Raw genomic sequence first — 17,295 nt, 5'->3', positions numbered from 1 at the left:
CCACAATCTGAGTCTCAAGGACTTGAACTCAGATCTGAGGTTGTCAGTCTTGGAGCAAGCACATTTCCCATCTCAGCAGCCTCATGGCTCTATATTCCAGTGACTCTACGCGCCGTCTGTGTGATAGGACAAGGGCAGAGGTCACTCCTACCATTGACCACTCGGATAGTGCTGGGGTCTGGCTTCCGAGACAACAGAGTGGAGGATGTGTTTGAGAAGGACAGACGCACAGGTTGTCCTTCACCAAGAGTGGGGGTTGGGGGGCTGGGGGGGTGAGGGGGTGGGGGCAGTGCTAGAAGAAAAACAGAAAATGTGGTTGCACTAATCTGTGTTGTTGGGGATTCTTGTGAAGTATAGGACTCCGGCATTGTGAATAATCTTTTTGGTGTCTCATGTGGCTCCCAAATGACCTTGAGATTGTTGTATTTCTAAGGATGGCCTTGGATTTAGATCCTCTTGCCTTTGCGTCTGGAATGCTGGAATTAGAGGCCTGACCCATCTCGCCTGGTTTCATGTGGTGTTGGGGCTGGAACCCAGGGCTTCATGTGTCCTAGGCAGGCACATCCTTCACTGTTCTGTTTCCCCAGTTCATGGAACACAGGCTCAATGAGGGGGAGCTGTTTTGATTTTGTGCCCCATTGCCTAACATTGCAAATGTGTGACGTGTGTGGTATGAAGCAGGGATGCCTGTTATTCATGGAGCCCATATGAGAGTGGGACAGCCACCACGTTTCTTCTGCCCTTCTGCTGACTCCTGTAGGATGGCATATACTCTAGGACCAAGCCATGCCGTGCCCTCTGCATAGTCAGGAAGTGCATGTTCTTCCGTCCTGCTGGAACAGCCTTAGAGCCCATCGTACAGCTCAGTGTGTAGGACTTTCTCTTTTTGTGAGTTCTCACTGTTTAAGCATATCTGGATTATTTACTGCTTTTCACATAGTCACGTGGCTCTGTGAAGGGTGTTAATACCATCCGCATTTCACACATGAGGCGTTCCAGAAACAAACTGCAAAAGGAACTATATTTTGCAGCCGTTTTGTGTGTTCCAATACCTTTCTTTTCACTACAGTAGATGTGTCCAAGCCTGTCTAAACATCTGAGTCCTGCCCCTTGAGAAAAAAGATCTTAAGGATCTTTCCTCAAGCTTTTGGTATCTTGGTCTTCTGGTATGTAGAACCAGAAAGGTAGGAATCATAGCTGATGGCCAACATTTTCACTGCAGAGCAAGTAAGTTGTGCTCCCAAAGACTTCTAACCATGGTGCTGCATCTGGCTAATTTGCTACCTCATTAGAAACAAGCTCTTGGCAATCTATCCACAGCCAGATATATGTACTTCCTAATTCCTAGGAGAGGCCCTGCAGATGAAGGGTAGTTATGAGTAACTGTATTTGGTAATCTGCACTTTGTGGTGAAAGGGGCTTTTCAAAAATAATAGTAACTATGTTTCTACTCAGATTGTGGCTCGTTGGAGTTCACCTCTCACCTTGTGCTTTGTGAGATTGCTAATGTTCAGTCAGGAAGGAAATGGGCAGCAAGGAGCAGGGCTGATATGTGCTTGACTGCCTTGAGAGGGACTGAAAGGCCACTGTTTGTTTGACCCCATAAGATCCTTCAAAACATTGCTGTAAGGATGAACGGAGGTGTGGAGAGGGAGAATGAGGAGAAAAGAGTGAGAAAGGAAGGTTGTGTATGCTGCAGAGGTAGAGAAAGCAAATCTGAGGGAAACAAATTATGCAAGTCTAGTTTAAACCTCTTCTCTGAATACAAAGGAGAACAAGAAAGAATGAAAGGCTCTGAAAAAATGTCAGAAAGGGGCTGTACTGGTCTGTGGGAGAGGCAGACACCACTGCGCGCACACACCACTGCGCGCACACACCGGGGAAAGGCAGCATAGACTTGCCCTGTCTTCATCGCTCTCTCTTCATCCCCCATCCACCTCTTCTTGGCTTTTGAACTCTGCCTTTTACTCTCACACGCACAGCAGGACGATGGCTCTCCTTGCCTGGCCGTGTGTCTTTCCCACTATAAATACCTGAAACATATTTTCAGTAACTAAACTGAATTAAAAGGAAAGAGAGAACTCTGGATACTCTTATCTTTAGTGTTGAAAACACATTGAACTTAAATATGCAACTTTTCTGTGTTCAAGTAGACAAAATCATTGAGATCTCAGCTCCTTAACTGCTGAGGTTTCTGCTGTTATTGCCACCAAGTAGAATACAAAACTTGTGAGGAAGAAAGGAATGCTGCTTAATTTTGAAGCATGCCAACATACCTTTTCTCTGGCTTTATCTGATTTTACTTTTTTTTTTTTTTTTAAACCATGCAAGAGATGGTGACCATTAAGTCATTCTCCCATGGACTCCTCCGAAAGCTGTACCGATACGATCACCCGGGACAGTGCCAGCTGAAGCTGCCTTAGGTCATACTGAGCACACCCTGTTTTTGAGTGTTTCTTCTCTGTCACTTACATGTGCACTTCTGAAGAAAAGTGCTGCCTCAGAACTGCTTAAATAATAACTGTTTCTCCTATCATCTCTCAGGAAATGGCAAAAATCCTCAACCACCCCAGAGTCTACGCTTTCCTCCACATCCCCGTGCAGTCTGCCTCGGACAGTGTGCTCATGGATATGAGGAGAGAATACTGCGTGGCTGACTTCAGAAGAGTGGTGGATTTTCTCAAGGAGAAGTAAGTCTGCTAGCACTTAGGGAAATCGCCCTCTCCCTCTCTCTTCCTGAGGTGTTGGCAGAGCGTTTACGCTAGCCTCACAGTTAAGGGCCATGCCAGAGGGCGAGACTCCTTCCATGAGTACAGTGCTCTGGTGGTTAGTGTAAGCTTGCCTGCCTTCCTTAGGCAGCTCCAATCGGAATTCTTTTCATAACTGACCTGCTGGCTAACACCTGCCTTCCCTTCTCTAGCCTTTTCATCTCCTTCCATGTGGCCTTTGTAAGTTGTGAGCCAGCTTTAACATGGAGGAAGGGAGACTGTCACCCCAGAGTGGATCACTTCTCCCTGACCAGGGTTTTCACAGCTCTGGAGTGTTTTTGCTCTTACACACTGATCCCTTTAGTTAGTTTGAATACTTGCAGTTTACAGAGAGACTGGAAGATTCTATTTTCTTCAGTTCAGATTGCTGTTGACCAAAATTAAGGCATATTTACACAATCGCAGACATGAATGATAATTTTGTTTCCGCAGAAAAACACTTGCAGTCCATAATTATGTTCTTCAGAATCTCTTTCTAAACATGAAATGCATTCTGTGATTAAACAAGACAGGAAACAGAGGTGGGGCCACGGTCACCTAGACCCTCCTCAAATCTAGGGCACCATCATCACCTCTGGGATGTGTCATTTCTCTTGACACATTTGTGCGTGGTCCTCTCCCCTGTCTGTAAAGGATGTTTGCCCCCACTGCTGGCGCTTCCCTGTCGTTATTCATAATTATGTGCTCTTGAGCCACATCGCTTTCCTACGTGGGTATGATTGCTTTATACAGATCAGAAGCAATCATTCTTCCACAGTTAAGTGCTCACTAATTTTTATGGCTTACGCTATTTCCCATCTTCTCCCCTATCCTCTTCCCATCTTTCTTAACATATCTTTCAACTTTTTCCACCTCTAGGCAGGCTTTGATTGTTCTAATCAACAAGAATAAAGACATTTAGGGTACATTCAAACAAATATGGTTAATTGTTCAAATAATCAAATCAGAAACAGGAAGTATATTTATTCCAGGATTGCATAATTGTAGCATTAAATATATGCAGCCTTCAGAGTAACACAGAATCGCTGCAAATCCTCTCTGTCTCCTACACTCTTGGATCTTGAGTAGACCTGGCCCAAGATAAAGAATGTAGATTTTTATGCCAAACACACGCCATATTCTTTCATTGCGTTGGTGGTTGCTTTCGTAGGCAAACTTGTCTCATGTAATAAAATTCTTCCAAACACTATGTCACTGGAGAAGTTTTCCCAAGTGTCAAGTTAATTATAATTCCTGTGAAATGTCTTACCTTTCATGTTGTAGTGGCAAAGAAGAGTATGCATATTTTGTACATGTTATGTAGTATTTTGCTAGTGTAGGCAAACATTCCCTTGTATGGAATAGACCAGAATCCCTTTCAAGTACTGCTTTTGGTTCCTGTGCTGGAATGAGACTAAAGCCTCAACACCTCTGCTCTGCCTGGGCAGTGTAAGTGGTTACCCGGTTGTTTGGGGGTTACTATGGTGACTAAACTGGGCAATAGTGTCATAGCAAGTCTGGCCTTCCATGTTGCTCTGAAGACAGACCCTTTGGATGTGTTGCACCTTGAACGTCTTCAATAGCCTCCATGACCTGTATAGAGGTCACATATGAATCATGTTAAGATGTTAGAAAATCATTTCTTGCCATTTTTCACAAAATCAATTCTGAGACTTCTCCTGGTAATCTCGGGTATCTGACTGGCTAGAGGTCTTGGATAGGGTCCTTTAGTGTTTCCACATCACAGACCCTTGGCGACTGCAGGTACTAAGGATGCCTGGAGAACACACTCCATCCCTCACATGTGCTTCGTTTAAGATTTCAGTCTTTGTAACTTCAAGTATGAAGTATGGTGGTGGCCAGTCTGTGTCTCCACAGGAGTTTAGAATGTATTAAGCATTGTTCTCATATAGCAGGACAGGGGTACACCTGTATAATGAAGTTCTCATTAAGATAATAAGTAGACTACAGTGGGAAACTGAACCAAAGCCAATGTGACTGCTGAGAAAACCTTAGGTACCCTACAGAGTCATTCTCACTGTGCATGAAACACTCCTTGCATGGCTTTAGAAAACTCATCAGAACCACAAGAGTAGGGAGAAGTAGCCCATCTCTGTCCTAACACATAGGTGCTCTGTCAAGCCCTCCAAGGAGCCTCATCCATCCAGCAATAGTTACTATGGAGATGGAATGTCCCACCATTATAGTCTTCATTCCTTACCCCACTAAAGCTAGCATGCCTTCATGCAAGATATGTTTGCACTTATTTTAGGAACTGAAGTCCCAACGTTACTCTGAGTGATAATAGTGTTTTGTCTGGTATTTATTAATGTTCAGTGTGACAGCGTCATTCTTAGAAAGGGTCACACACTCTGATGTGTGTCCCGCTGTTAATCACTAAATCATCATGATAGAAACTGGTGTGTTTGCATTTATCTCTTCCTGCGTTCTTTGCCTTATTTATGAACTGTTATTTGACAAATCCATGCATGTGTATAAGTGAGTTTCTTCCCCTGTAGATCTAATGTTTGTGGAGCCTTTGGTAAGGAATCTTTAAGGTATGGCAGCACCCACTTTAACATTGTGAGGCTCTTGATCTCTGCTGTGAATGCGGCATTTCCCAACCTGTCTCCTCACAAAGCCAGCCTTTACCACAACCTATAGCGTTAAGTTCAGAATACACAGATATAATGCATTTACCGGAAGCTGCTGGCTTTTAAGCTACAAATGCAAAGGTCTTTATTGAGTTCTGTTTCTCACACAGTGGAGGGGACGTGAACTCTTTTTAATTAATTTTCTTTTACAGTTGAAAATGCCCTACATTTTAGCTGGGAGCAGTCTACGTTTACCTGTGAGCAGCTCATGGTCTTCTCATTCTTGTCAGTTGTTTGAAAGTTGGCAGCCATCACCATAACAGCAGCTGCACTGAAGAGACCCTGGTAGGCTTGGCACGTGTTGAGGCGCACGGGCATTTGTAAATCGTGCAGCCTGCAACAGAAAGTGTCTGAGGTACTTACCATGCTCATTGAGAACAGCTGGCCACAAGCAGAGAGTCCTATGACGTGAAGTCTATTCAGATCTATGAACCCAACAGACACTTTGATTTCAGTGAATTGATGGCTTCTTGAGACACATAGTGGGTTTGTAGGAATATGGAAGAGAACTGTTCAACAAAGCAATACGCACATTTTTTAAAGTCTGTTTTTATATTTTAGTAACTATACCTACATTTCACTTCATACTATATTCCTGAGATTTTAAAAATATGAATCATTCCTTTTCTTTCTGTGAAATTTTGTGAGTATTTTCCCCAGTTTGAGGAAGTTTGGGTTTCTTGTTGTTGCTGCTGTTTTACTATGTTTTGTTACTGTTCTTGGGATTCCCTGACTTTGGGGCCTGTTATAGAGGACGCCAGGTGCTTTCTTTCCTCAGTCCCAGACTCTAGAAAGACTCATGCTACACATCCACACACTGATTACCTTTCTTTCCTGTCATTAGGGTGGGGACCCGAGTGTCCATTACCAGAACACACTAGGAAAAACAAATGAAGCATTAAATTGTGTGTGTGTGTGTGTGTGTGTGTGTGTGTGTGTTTTCCCCACCTTGTTTTAGTGAGTGTTATTCCTAGTGGCTTAGGAATAAAAGTGCAGGTTGCATATCATAATTTATACCTGTCATCTCAGTGTGTCTGAAGGTGATTGTCATAATTTCAAGACCATCCTAGATTACAAAATGAGACCCTATCTCAGAAGGGGAAAAATAACCTAAATAAGAAAAAAAAAAAAAAAAAAGACCAGCTTAACAAGGATTAGATGGTTATACTTTCTGGGTGCATGTCTAGATGTGTCAGTAGTGTCTGAATACACTCCTCTGAGACCATGTCTTCAGAAGTGCTCTCTGGCTTTTCTGGATTATGTTGTTTCTGATGTCTCTAACTAGGCTACTATTTTGTTTTCCCTAAGGTCTTGTTCACTGGTTTATCTTTGTCATTTTGCTGTACAAAGTGGTGTTCTTCCTTTCTGTGGTTTTGTTCACAATTTTTAACACAGTAAATATTATATTGGAAAAGGGTCAGTAGAAAAACACATAGACTTTCTTTGCAGTGTGTGCTCCATTCACAATTGGGGAAGTGCATGCAAGTGTGGGCAAATGTCTGCGCTGTAAGCCTGACGCACCCATTTAAAGCGAGAACTAGCTCTTGAAATCTATTCTTTCACATGTGCACATACATACATATAGTTCACACACATGCACAAACATACACACAGACACACACATATACACTAACAAAGAAAGGAAGGAAGGAAGATAAAGATACTTAGCTGTGGTTGGGAAAGTGACTTGTGTCCTGGTTGATTGTCAGCTTGATTGCGTTACGTCGCCTACAATATTAATGAGGCACAGGTCTGGGTGGGGTGTAGGTGAGGGTATCAGAAGTAATTAACTGAGTGGAGTGGGCGTTCCATCCTCAGTGTGGGCAGCGCCGTCTCACTGAATAAAACAGAACATGGTAAAAAGGAGCTGAACACCGTCCTTCATCCTTTCTGCTTCCTAACTGGACACATTGTGACCAGCTTCTTCACTCTCTTGCCATGATGAACTGTAGCCTCAGCCCATGAGCCACAATAAACCCCTGGTCAGGCTCAGCTACAACGATGGTTAGTGTTGTCAACATGATGCAGTCTGGAGTCTGCTGGCACATGGGCCTGTGAGCATCTGGACTGCCTTAACTGCCCACTGTGGGTCTAGACTTTAGATAAAGGCGTGAAGCAGCAGCTCGGAGTCCATGTGTAAGGTGACCAACCTGAAATGCACCGTGATCTGTGAGCCAGAATAAACTCCTTCTCCCTTACGTTGGTTTTGTCTACATATAACAGAAAAGATGCGCAGATGGGAATTGGTACCAAGAAGTGGAGCCACTGCGAAGATTAACTTGACTGTGGTTCTCAGGCCACTAGAAGGGTTTTGTGGGCTGAATGTAGAAGAGTTTGTTTAAAAGCCTTCATGTTGGAAGAAGAGCTTAAAGGGCCATTCCAGTGGGAGCTTGGAAGCCAAGAATGCTGTGAAAACTTGGGCAGTTGGGCCTGATTCATAGTCTTATAGTGGAGCAAGGACTCTATTTGGAACTGGGCTGGGCACCATTCATGTGACATTTCGGTCGGAGTCAGTGGCTTGCTTCTGCCCATATACAGAGCACCTGCGTGAAGATGAGGTCTGTGTACTGATTTGCTTTCAGAGGAGATTGGGAGACAGGAGCATGTTCAGGCTGGTGCTGAGAAACTGCAAAGGTGTTTGGAGCCCAAATCCTTGTCTTCTGGGTTGCAATGATTCAAATTTATTTAATGGAAGAAAGCACAAGCTAAAGGGCTCTCTGCTTCTAGAAGGCAATGCCCAGGAGACATTTCCCAGGGTGGGTGCGGGGTCAAAGAGGACTGGCTCCCTCCTGAGCTGGGATCAGGCCGTGGGGATGCAACAATCGGCAGGGACTGTGTGTGTGTGTGAGTGTGAGTGTGAGTGTATGTGTGTGAGAGAGAGAGAGTGTGTGTGTGTGTGTGTGAGAGTGTGTGTGAGTGTGTATGTGTGTGTGAGTGTGTGTGTGTGTGAGAGAGAGAGAGAGAGTGTGTGTGTGATCGAATGGGAGGGGGAGAGAAAGGGAAGGATTAAGCAGGTTTCTCTGGAGGAACAGAACTTACAGAATATATGGGGTTTATTAGAGTAACTTACAGTCTACCATTTGGCTATAGTCTCAACAATGGCTGTTTCCCAATGGAAAGGCTAGGAACCTGATGCTTGTTCAGTCCTTGACTGGCTGTCTCAGCTGATCTTCAAATTATGTTGGAATTTAAAAGGTGTGAGTTCTAATACTAAAGAAGGAGTGCCTTGGCTGCAGGGTAGATGAACTTGCCAGCAAAAACTAAAAGCTTTTTCCTTCCATGTCCCTTTATGTGGGCTGCCACCAGAAGGTATAGCCCAGAGTCAGGGTGGGTCTTCCCACCTCACATGACCCAATCAAGAACAGGTCTGCCCTGCTGCTTGGTTTTTAGTTGATTCCAGGTGTGATCAAGTTGAAAATCAAGATTAGCCATCACAGAGATCCAGGAAGAACTAACCCAGAAGAAGCCAAGCGGCATTGCAATTTATGGAAGGACAGGAGGTAAGGCCCGATGTCAGCCATAGTGGCCACCTAAAAACAAGCAGGTTGCTATAGAATTTATGGGGGGAATTAGTATTACTGTATTTTCTTTCATTTCCAAATAGGGCATTTGTTCAATCTATTGCCATGTACAGGTTTCTGAACGATCTTCATGGCCTTATGCTGACGATCTTCATGGCCTTATGCTGATGACTGCCCCACGTCGCTGCATCATGCTCAGTGTGTGCTCAGAGAGAGCCCTGCGCGTGAATGTGTGCACGCACCCATTGCATACAGCAGTGAGGCTTTCAGTCAAGAGGTGGAACCCCTCAGGAAGGAGTGGTATCCTTAGTCTGCTGTAGTTAAAGCTTTCTTCCTACAGGAAAAGTTTACTGATTGTTTTTTGTGAAAACAGACAGATTCCTTTCCATAGAATGAAATGTTCAGCCTTCGTCCAGGCTGTGTGCTCTGGGGGTGCTGCCAGTGATGGCCAAGCAGTTTACGTTCCTGAACATTTACCCATCAGCTTTTTGAATTTCCAAGTGGCAAATACTAGAAAGAAGTTGCTCTTCCCGTTTTACAGGGTAGGAAATGAAGAAATAGGGACTGGCAGCTTGTCAATCAAGACTAGGCTATGCAATTAAACAATGTTAAAAGTGGCACGCGCCTTCTCCTGATTATGCCACCTCTTCTTGTCATCAACATCTCCAGTCCAGGACTGAGAGACAGGTGATAGAGGATGATGACCTGTGTGTGAATGTGACCACAGGAGAAGTTGTGAGATCTTTGTCAGCACCAGTGTTCAGTGAATGCAAGTGTTCCTAATGTACATGTCTTCAAATAAGGCTCAGCACCAAGGGTTTTCCTGTCCTTTAAATCATGTGTGTCAGTGTGCCTTAATGTAAGTGTGTCCACGTGGCTGCAGATGTCCTTGAATGACAGGTGCTCGATGTGCTGGAGCTGGAGTGAAAGGCAGTTATGAGCCACTTGATGCAGGCGCTGGAACTACACTCTGGCCATCGGCAAGAATGGTATGCAGTCCTGCCCACTGAGGCATCTCTGCTGTCCAAGTTTCTCCTATATTGTAGCGATGTTTTCTTGCAGAACCTATGTAGTGACAGTTCTTAACTAAGTCAGTTTCTCCTCCCATGTACTTCTTGCTCCTAGAGCAAAGCACTGGGAACATGAGACATAAGTCTTTGCTGGTCACAGCCTGGATTCCTAGTCGTAGGCACCCAGCCTTCTCTGCAGGTGGGAACCAGGTTCCTGCCATTCTGCTTCTTGACTTTGTGCTTAGCATCATTCTCTGTGTTCACATCCTTAGGCTTCATCATCTAAATGTTCTGCTCTGTGACAGGGTTTCTCCAGAAGCTAGGGAGCAGCAAAGGAGGATGTGCCCGGGGCAATTTGTGTGTGTGTGTGTGTGTGTGTGTGTGTGTGTGTGTTCCCGTCCATCTGTCTGTCTGTCTTCTCTGTGTACAGGGCTAAGAATTCAGTTCCATACCCAATCCAGAAGCAAGCAGGAGGGGAATCTTGAGCCAATGTGTTTACATTTTAGGAAGCAAAAATCACTTAGGAACTAATGTTAATGAAATAAAAATCCAAGCAGGATGTGGTGGCATGCATCTGCTTTCCCAAGACTGGAGAGATTGAGACAAACTTTACCAGTTTGAGGTAGCTAAATCCTGATCTGAAAAGAAAGAAATGTTTATGTTCTGCTCTGGACTTTCAGTCAGGAGTGGAAAGTCAAGATGTAAATAAAACTGTGTTCCAAGAGTTGATCCTTATACCTTGTAGCTGATATACACGGACCTGTAGCCACAATGTTAGGCTCACTATAATGAAATCTGTTAATTCTGTACAGAGGAAGGACAGAATGGTTGGTTTTGATGGTTTTTTTGTTTTCTGCCAGAAAGAAAATATATAGACACAGGTTTTATATTAAAAAAATGTTCGTTAGTAAAAAATGTGATTTTTTTTTTTACCTTGTTTGTGATGGCACATAATCCCACCAGGATTGGAAACGGTATTATTAACTAGATCACATGCGTGTGCGTGTGCATGTGTGTGTGTGTGTGTGTGCACCAGGATTGGAAACGGTATTATTAACTAGATCACATTGGGGCGTGTGCATGTGGGTGTGCGTGTGCGTGTGCGTGTGTGTGTGTGTGTGTGTGTGTGCACCAGGATTGGAAACGGTATTATTAACTAGATCACATTGGGGCGTGTGCATGTGGGTGTGCGTGTGCGTGTGCGTGTGCGTGTGTGTGTGTGTGTGTGTGTGTGTGTGTGTGTGTCCCTGCCTGTCTGTTATTATGCATGCTAAAGTTACAGTATGACTTGTTTCTGGGTGAAAGAAATAAAAGTGACAGAAGAAAGAGGGTGAAGGCTGATCTTCGAGCATCAGTAAAGAAGTAAAGATCAGAGCTCCGCAGAGGGAATAGGGAGAGCTGCAGGTTACAGGATAGACCTTAGCTCCTATGGCCCAGGGTAGCTTTGATGTTCAGCTATCATTAGCAGGATTCTTTATCTCAAGGCTTACAGTGACTTATTCAAATCTAACCCTCAAGTCTGCATTCCAACACCAAGAGAGAAAGCATTCAAATGACACTGTGGAAGGTTGTATTATTATGTGACTCTTTGTATGTTGTTCTTTTTAGATAGAACATGGTCATACCTAAGCACAAAGAAAGTTGCAAAATACATTTATCTAGACACTTATATATCCATTCTTGGAGGAAATGAATCAATTATGAAGTAACCCCCAAGAGTCTCTTTGTCAGGTATACTGTTTTTAATGTTCTCACATTATGGTTTTAGTGGATGCCCCTAAAAAGAACTATTTTTAGTCATTTTTGGATATCATGTTCCACATGGTATCAACAGTATTTGTATTCTGTTTCTTTAAACAGATTGTATTCATTTTCTTTAAAATCCAGGTTTGTGATAGGATCACAATGGAACAAAGGCTAGCTTGAGACCCAGAGTGAGACTCTCTCAGAAACATGTTGGGCACGAGGGGAGGCTCCTTTATGAAGCCCTGAAGAATTTCCTAAGTTTCAGAAGCTCTGTCTGGTGGCCTCCCTTGAGCAGCTGTAGTGAGTGACCTTGGCTATTTTGGGGTCTCGTGACTCTGAGAGAGCAGAATAAGCCTTCCTGGCTTAAAATGACAGCCGTGCTTCCAGGGGCCACTTTCTTTACTCTGCCTCTCTGTGGGAAGGTGGGAAGCCACTGGCCACTTGCAGCCCTTTCATGGAAGTGAAGGGCTTGCATGCTCCACCTTTGTAACATAGTGTTCTTTTCTTTCTTGTTTTGCATTCCTTGGTTTCGGTTGTCCTAGCCATTAAATTACTGTTTTTCATCTAGGGCAGTTCTGCCTTAGTCTTATGAGGATTTATTTCAGTACCAGCCCATTTGTTACAGTGCTGCAAGCTTCCTGTATGTTTTGTAATTTAGATTTCTGTCATAATCTTCCGACTGTTGTGTCAGGTGCTGGGTGTAGAATTAGAGTTCCTACAGGGCTTTTGTTTGACATAAAAAATAGTCTGGAGGCCGTCTAGCATAAATACTAGGGCTTTGGTTCCAGGAAATGCAAATCAGTCTTTTTGCCAAAAGCTGTAGGCAGCCCCTCAGTGTCGTAGAGGCCCATGGGCCCCGCTGCTGTTGGATTAAATGCACTGCTTGTCCCCTGGGCACTCTAGTGATTGAGAATATTTCCTATGAATTGGAAGTGTATCATCTCTGTAGTGACAGGCAGCATGTGACCTGATTCAGGTTCCCCCCTCAGAATGTGTAGAACCACCAACAGGCCAGCAGGAGATTCTAAGTCATAAGTGGGGACATTTAATTTTCTTATTTTGTCAGACCATAGGGAAAGTATCGTAAAAGTTGTTCCTAATTTAATTTGTAAGTTGGTTCCTTTTTTAGATCACTATATTAATATGGTAAACACTGTCTTTCTCAGACCACATCCTTAACCAATTAACACGCTATGTCCAGAGAGGCATACTGAACACCAATTTCTTAAGTGCTTGTTGATTTGTGTTTTTATGAGACAAGTTCTACCTTTGTATAAAAATGACTTTGAACTTCTAAACCTTAAAACCCTTGGACATTTCAGCCCTCATCACCACAACAGGCAGTGATCTTGTTCATTAGTCTAAACATGGTAGTGCTAGAAACATTTCTTATTCTCTTTCCTCTAGAATAGCAGTTTTTAACCTCTGGGTTACAACTGATGGTTTTAGGAACTGAGACACTGCCTAGCAGCAAAATTATATTTATGAAGTAGCAATAAAAATAACTTTGTAGTTGGGGTTACCACAACATGAGAACTGGATGAATGGGCTACAGCGTTAGGAAGAGCAAGAATCACTGCTCTAAGATAGGGAAAGGAAAACTCCGAGGGATGCATGGTTTGGGCAGTGTAACTAACATGACCGTGAGCATGTGGAATTAGAAGGTGCTTCAGATGCAACGTTTGTGTCTAGTTGGAGGCCCAATGAATTAACTCATGCATGCTGATATTCTCATAGTCTCTCCTTCTCTCCTTGACTAGGGAAGTCTATTGATTTTCTTTTTCTTCTGTGTATGTGTATGTGCTCATGCATGTGTATGAGTAGGTGCATGTTTGGCATCTATATGCACGTATAGCATGTGCGCATGCATGCCTATGGAAGCCTGACGTCTCACTTGGGTGTCCTTTTGCAGATACTGTCCACTTTGCTTAGACTTTTGATTTTCTTTGGCACCTCCAAAGTGAGAAGTTAGTTGACTACTTTAAAGATAACTGTTTTGGACCCCCAAAGAGCTTTAGCAGATTCATAAGTAATATTATATAAATTTTAAAAATGAACAACTAAGGGAAAAATACTAAAGCAAGTAAATACTGTTTAGTCCTGGGCACTTGGGTAGGGAGCTGCTGAGGTTCATGGAGACTCAGAATTTACCTCCCAACAACAGCTATGTAGAAACAATGAGAATTACCAGTGAGAGGGAGATGCTGGATCTGTGGCTAAAGGCATCTAATTAAGTAACAGTGAGAGTCAAGATGTAACGTCAGCTCCTGGCTGACAGTACAGGACTAGAGTCTGGTGAGCCAGGCTTCAGTCCTGGCTAAAGTGTTGAGCAAGTTGTCAGTAAAATGAGGACAATGTTCTTCTTCCAAACCTTTACAGTTGCTGTGAGAACTCAGTGAAGTAGTATGTGCTAGACTTCCATGGTCAGCACTCACTCCAGGGTGGTAGCTGCTTCACCTCCTAATAATAGTAACGACATGCACCTCCTAATAATAATAATGACAGCAAGGAGCCATGATGCCGAGCTCAGCCACAGGCAGATTCTAGAAAATCAAAACAAATCCCAAATAAGCTTCAATGTGCTTGACCCATTCATTTTAAAGCATGCTGGTAGACACATAGTTACATATACATGTACATACATACATACGTACACAGATTCATAGATACATAGTTACATACATAGGTAAACGCATGCATACACACAGACACATACATACACATAGATGAAGAGAACTATATTGAAAGTATTCCCTCTTTTTATTTTTTTAACGAGTCTGTATAAGATGTCTCCTTTAGTTGTAAGCATCATTTATTGGGCTTAACTCACCCAAATATGTTGTAACAGATACTGCATATTAATTAATGCGCACTGATGCCCATAAGAGTGATGCTGTCGGTTGCATTTCAGGACCAGGATGTCATCACCCCTTCTTGACCCATGCCTTTCATGTTTGTCCAGCATTAATCCAAACATGTCTCCTTCTCTGCTTCCACCTCCCCTCTGTCCCTCCCCAGGGTTACACTCAGCCATCATTGGCTGCAGTGGTACCAGCTTCTACACACCGCATTGTCCCTGCCCTTGCACATTTTTGTTCCCCTAAATCTCTCCACGTTGTAGACACTGAAGGTGACTTTTTGAATGAATTCATTCTCATTGAAGGGTTGGGGACCATTCATGGGGACTCATCCTCCTTAATTTCAATAGGTGTTTAAGTAAAGCCCTAAAGTTCTAAAGTAAAAGAAAAATAATAGAATAGCAGGCTAGGAACATGAGAGGCCAGTGGGCGAGAGCCAGTGGCATGGATATAGTGGGAAACATCCTCCAGAAATTCCTGTGTGAGAAGCTCGGTTCTAATGTGAGGGTGTTAGGGTCGCTGCACCCTCAGAGGTGGCACCTTCCAGGAAGCGATGTCATTACCTTCAGAGGAGATTGAGTAGTTTCCACTAAGCCTGGGCTAGTGTCCACAGGAGTGACTGCTACCAAAGGAGAGCTTGCCTTCGCGTCTCACCGTCCCTGTGTGTAACCACCAGCTTTCCCCTTCAGCATCATGTGATGTAGCCAGAGGTCTCTGGCTGGGATGCCAGTGCTGTTTGCACCTTCCAGCCGCCAAAGCCATGAGCCGTGCAAACCTCAGCATAACGTGTCAGCCTCTAGTATTTTGTTACAGCAACAGAAGACCTCCTATAACAGGGTGCATTCGTTCAGACAGAAGACCTCCTATAACAGGGTGCATTCGTTCAGACAGAAGACCTCCTATAACAGGGTGCATTCATTCAGACAGAAGACCTCCTATAACAGGATGCATTCGTTCAGACGACAGAAGACCTCCTATAACAGGGTGCATTCGTTCAGACAGAAGACCTCCTATAACAGGATGCATTCGTTCAGAAATGTCCGCACCTGCGCTCCCTGAGCAGATGCACGCTGGAGGAAAGCTACTAAGCTCTGGAGTGGTGGTGGCCCAGGGAACACTGCCTTCTCTCGGGCAGCACATAGGGAGTAGTGATGTTCAGATTGTGTGTATCATCATCTGACCCTCCTGTTAGTATAAAATAAACAAAACTGTGTTCTAGAGGTTCATGCCACGTTCCAGAGTGAATTTTGAGCATAGTTTGCTAGGGGTGAGTTATTCTTAGGACACTCATGGTTTGGCTGTTGTCCAGAGCCCTAAGAGACGTAATCAGTTTCAGTTAATTTCACACAATAGATTGTGGCAGGAACCTGGGTAAGCTGCAGGTGACTGTTCCCACACTATTGATCTAGGTTGTCAAAGGACTTTGACGCACACCAGTTTGAGTTAGCTGGCTGAGCTGTAGCCCATTGCCAGTAAACCCCGCCACTCTGAGAGTGAGAAGGGAAGGCATGGCCCCTATCCAGCTCAACCCCTGTCTCACTAAACACACTGTGCCTGACTCCAGGGCCCTCAGGCTCATGCTGGTCATCTGGCCTCTTCCCTGCTAGGGCTGCTGTTGGACCGTGGCTTGGTTTCACACCTATTCATTTCCAGCTTGTTTTGGAAATGTGTATTTAATACTTGAATGGTTGGTTTCATGGCCCATGTCTATATGTTTAGGTCCTGATAGTTTTCTTAGGAAACTTTGTTCACTATGGTTCAGGCCAGGAAAGGCAGCATTACACTGCATCAGCATTAATCATCTTTGGCTACATTCTGATTAGATCATTCAGCGTTAATACTGACTGGAAGAGTGATCTAAGGCTGAGAGCATGAGGAGAAATACAAGGAAAACAGCAGTTTGTTTTAAAGTCTGGAGATAAATTATGATTTAATTTTTTCTGCCATTGGCCTTTGAACATTAGTGATAGCAAATTTTATTGTCTATACACACACTGATGGAAACTTGTTAGGTTTCTGGAACTGACGTTCACGCTTTTATTCTCGGGGGTCATGAAGTCCTAGTAAAGTACGTTTGCTCAGGTCATCAGACAGAAGGATGTCCTTCCTGGGAAGTCACAGGGGAAAGTGATGCGGGTGATTGTCACCCTCTCCTGTGGAAACTTAGCAGCAGTGTTTCCATAGGAATAGCCTTTGTGTTCTGTAAGTGAATGTGTGCTTGAAAGCCAGAATGCCCAAGTCTTGAAGCACATAAACGAAACGGTTCTTTTCTACATAGTCCGAGTAGAGAACAGCAGGGTGGACCTGGCACTGATGCACTGAGCACGCACATCTGGTCTCCATCTTTTCACAGGTATTGGTGCTCACACCAGGGAGCCCTCCATGCTGGAAGAAAGGTTTGGAAAAATCAACATGTGAGGCTCTCTTTCTCACTGATTGCTAAATGAAGGTGGTAGAGGAATAAAATAACAAGTTTGGTAGCTGTATTTTAACCAAGGCAGTAAATGCATTTCCCTGTATTTGTGTAGCTAGTTTACACTTGGCAGCTATGGAAACAAGTCAGTGGCACATGCGAACTGTGGAGCAGTCTTCTGTCTGGTGTGACAGCGTGAGCGGCGGCACAGACCCTGCAGCTCTCACAGGCAGCTTCCAGAAAATCGAGATGTGGGATTATATCTTCAATATTTAATTAGCTAGGTAGTTGTGCGGTTAGTTATGAGTGTGGGAACGGTGTTAATTATGAAAGCATGGGTGACTCA

The 17,295-nt window shown here is 43.9% G+C and overlaps 1 protein-coding gene across 2 annotated transcripts in view; it reads left to right on the top strand.

The window, feature by feature from the left end:
• The window catches only part of CDKAL1 (CDKAL1 threonylcarbamoyladenosine tRNA methylthiotransferase), a 468,079-nt gene that overhangs the window by 292,913 nt on the left and 157,871 nt on the right, over positions 1-17,295 (top strand). For both annotated transcript variants that reach the window (XM_080917709.1, XM_080917710.1), the window contains one exon: positions 2,545-2,690. In XM_080917709.1, the coding sequence (XP_080773835.1) occupies positions 2,545-2,690 (146 nt within the window). The remainder of the gene's footprint in view (positions 1-2,544; positions 2,691-17,295) is intronic.

This window comes from Micromys minutus (assembly GCF_963924665.1).
Source record: "Micromys minutus genome assembly, chromosome: 6".
NCBI classification, from domain to species: Eukaryota; Metazoa; Chordata; class Mammalia; order Rodentia; family Muridae; genus Micromys; species Micromys minutus.
The sequence above is the reverse complement of the archived record's forward strand: the minus strand, read 5'-3'. Positions and strand labels throughout refer to the sequence as shown.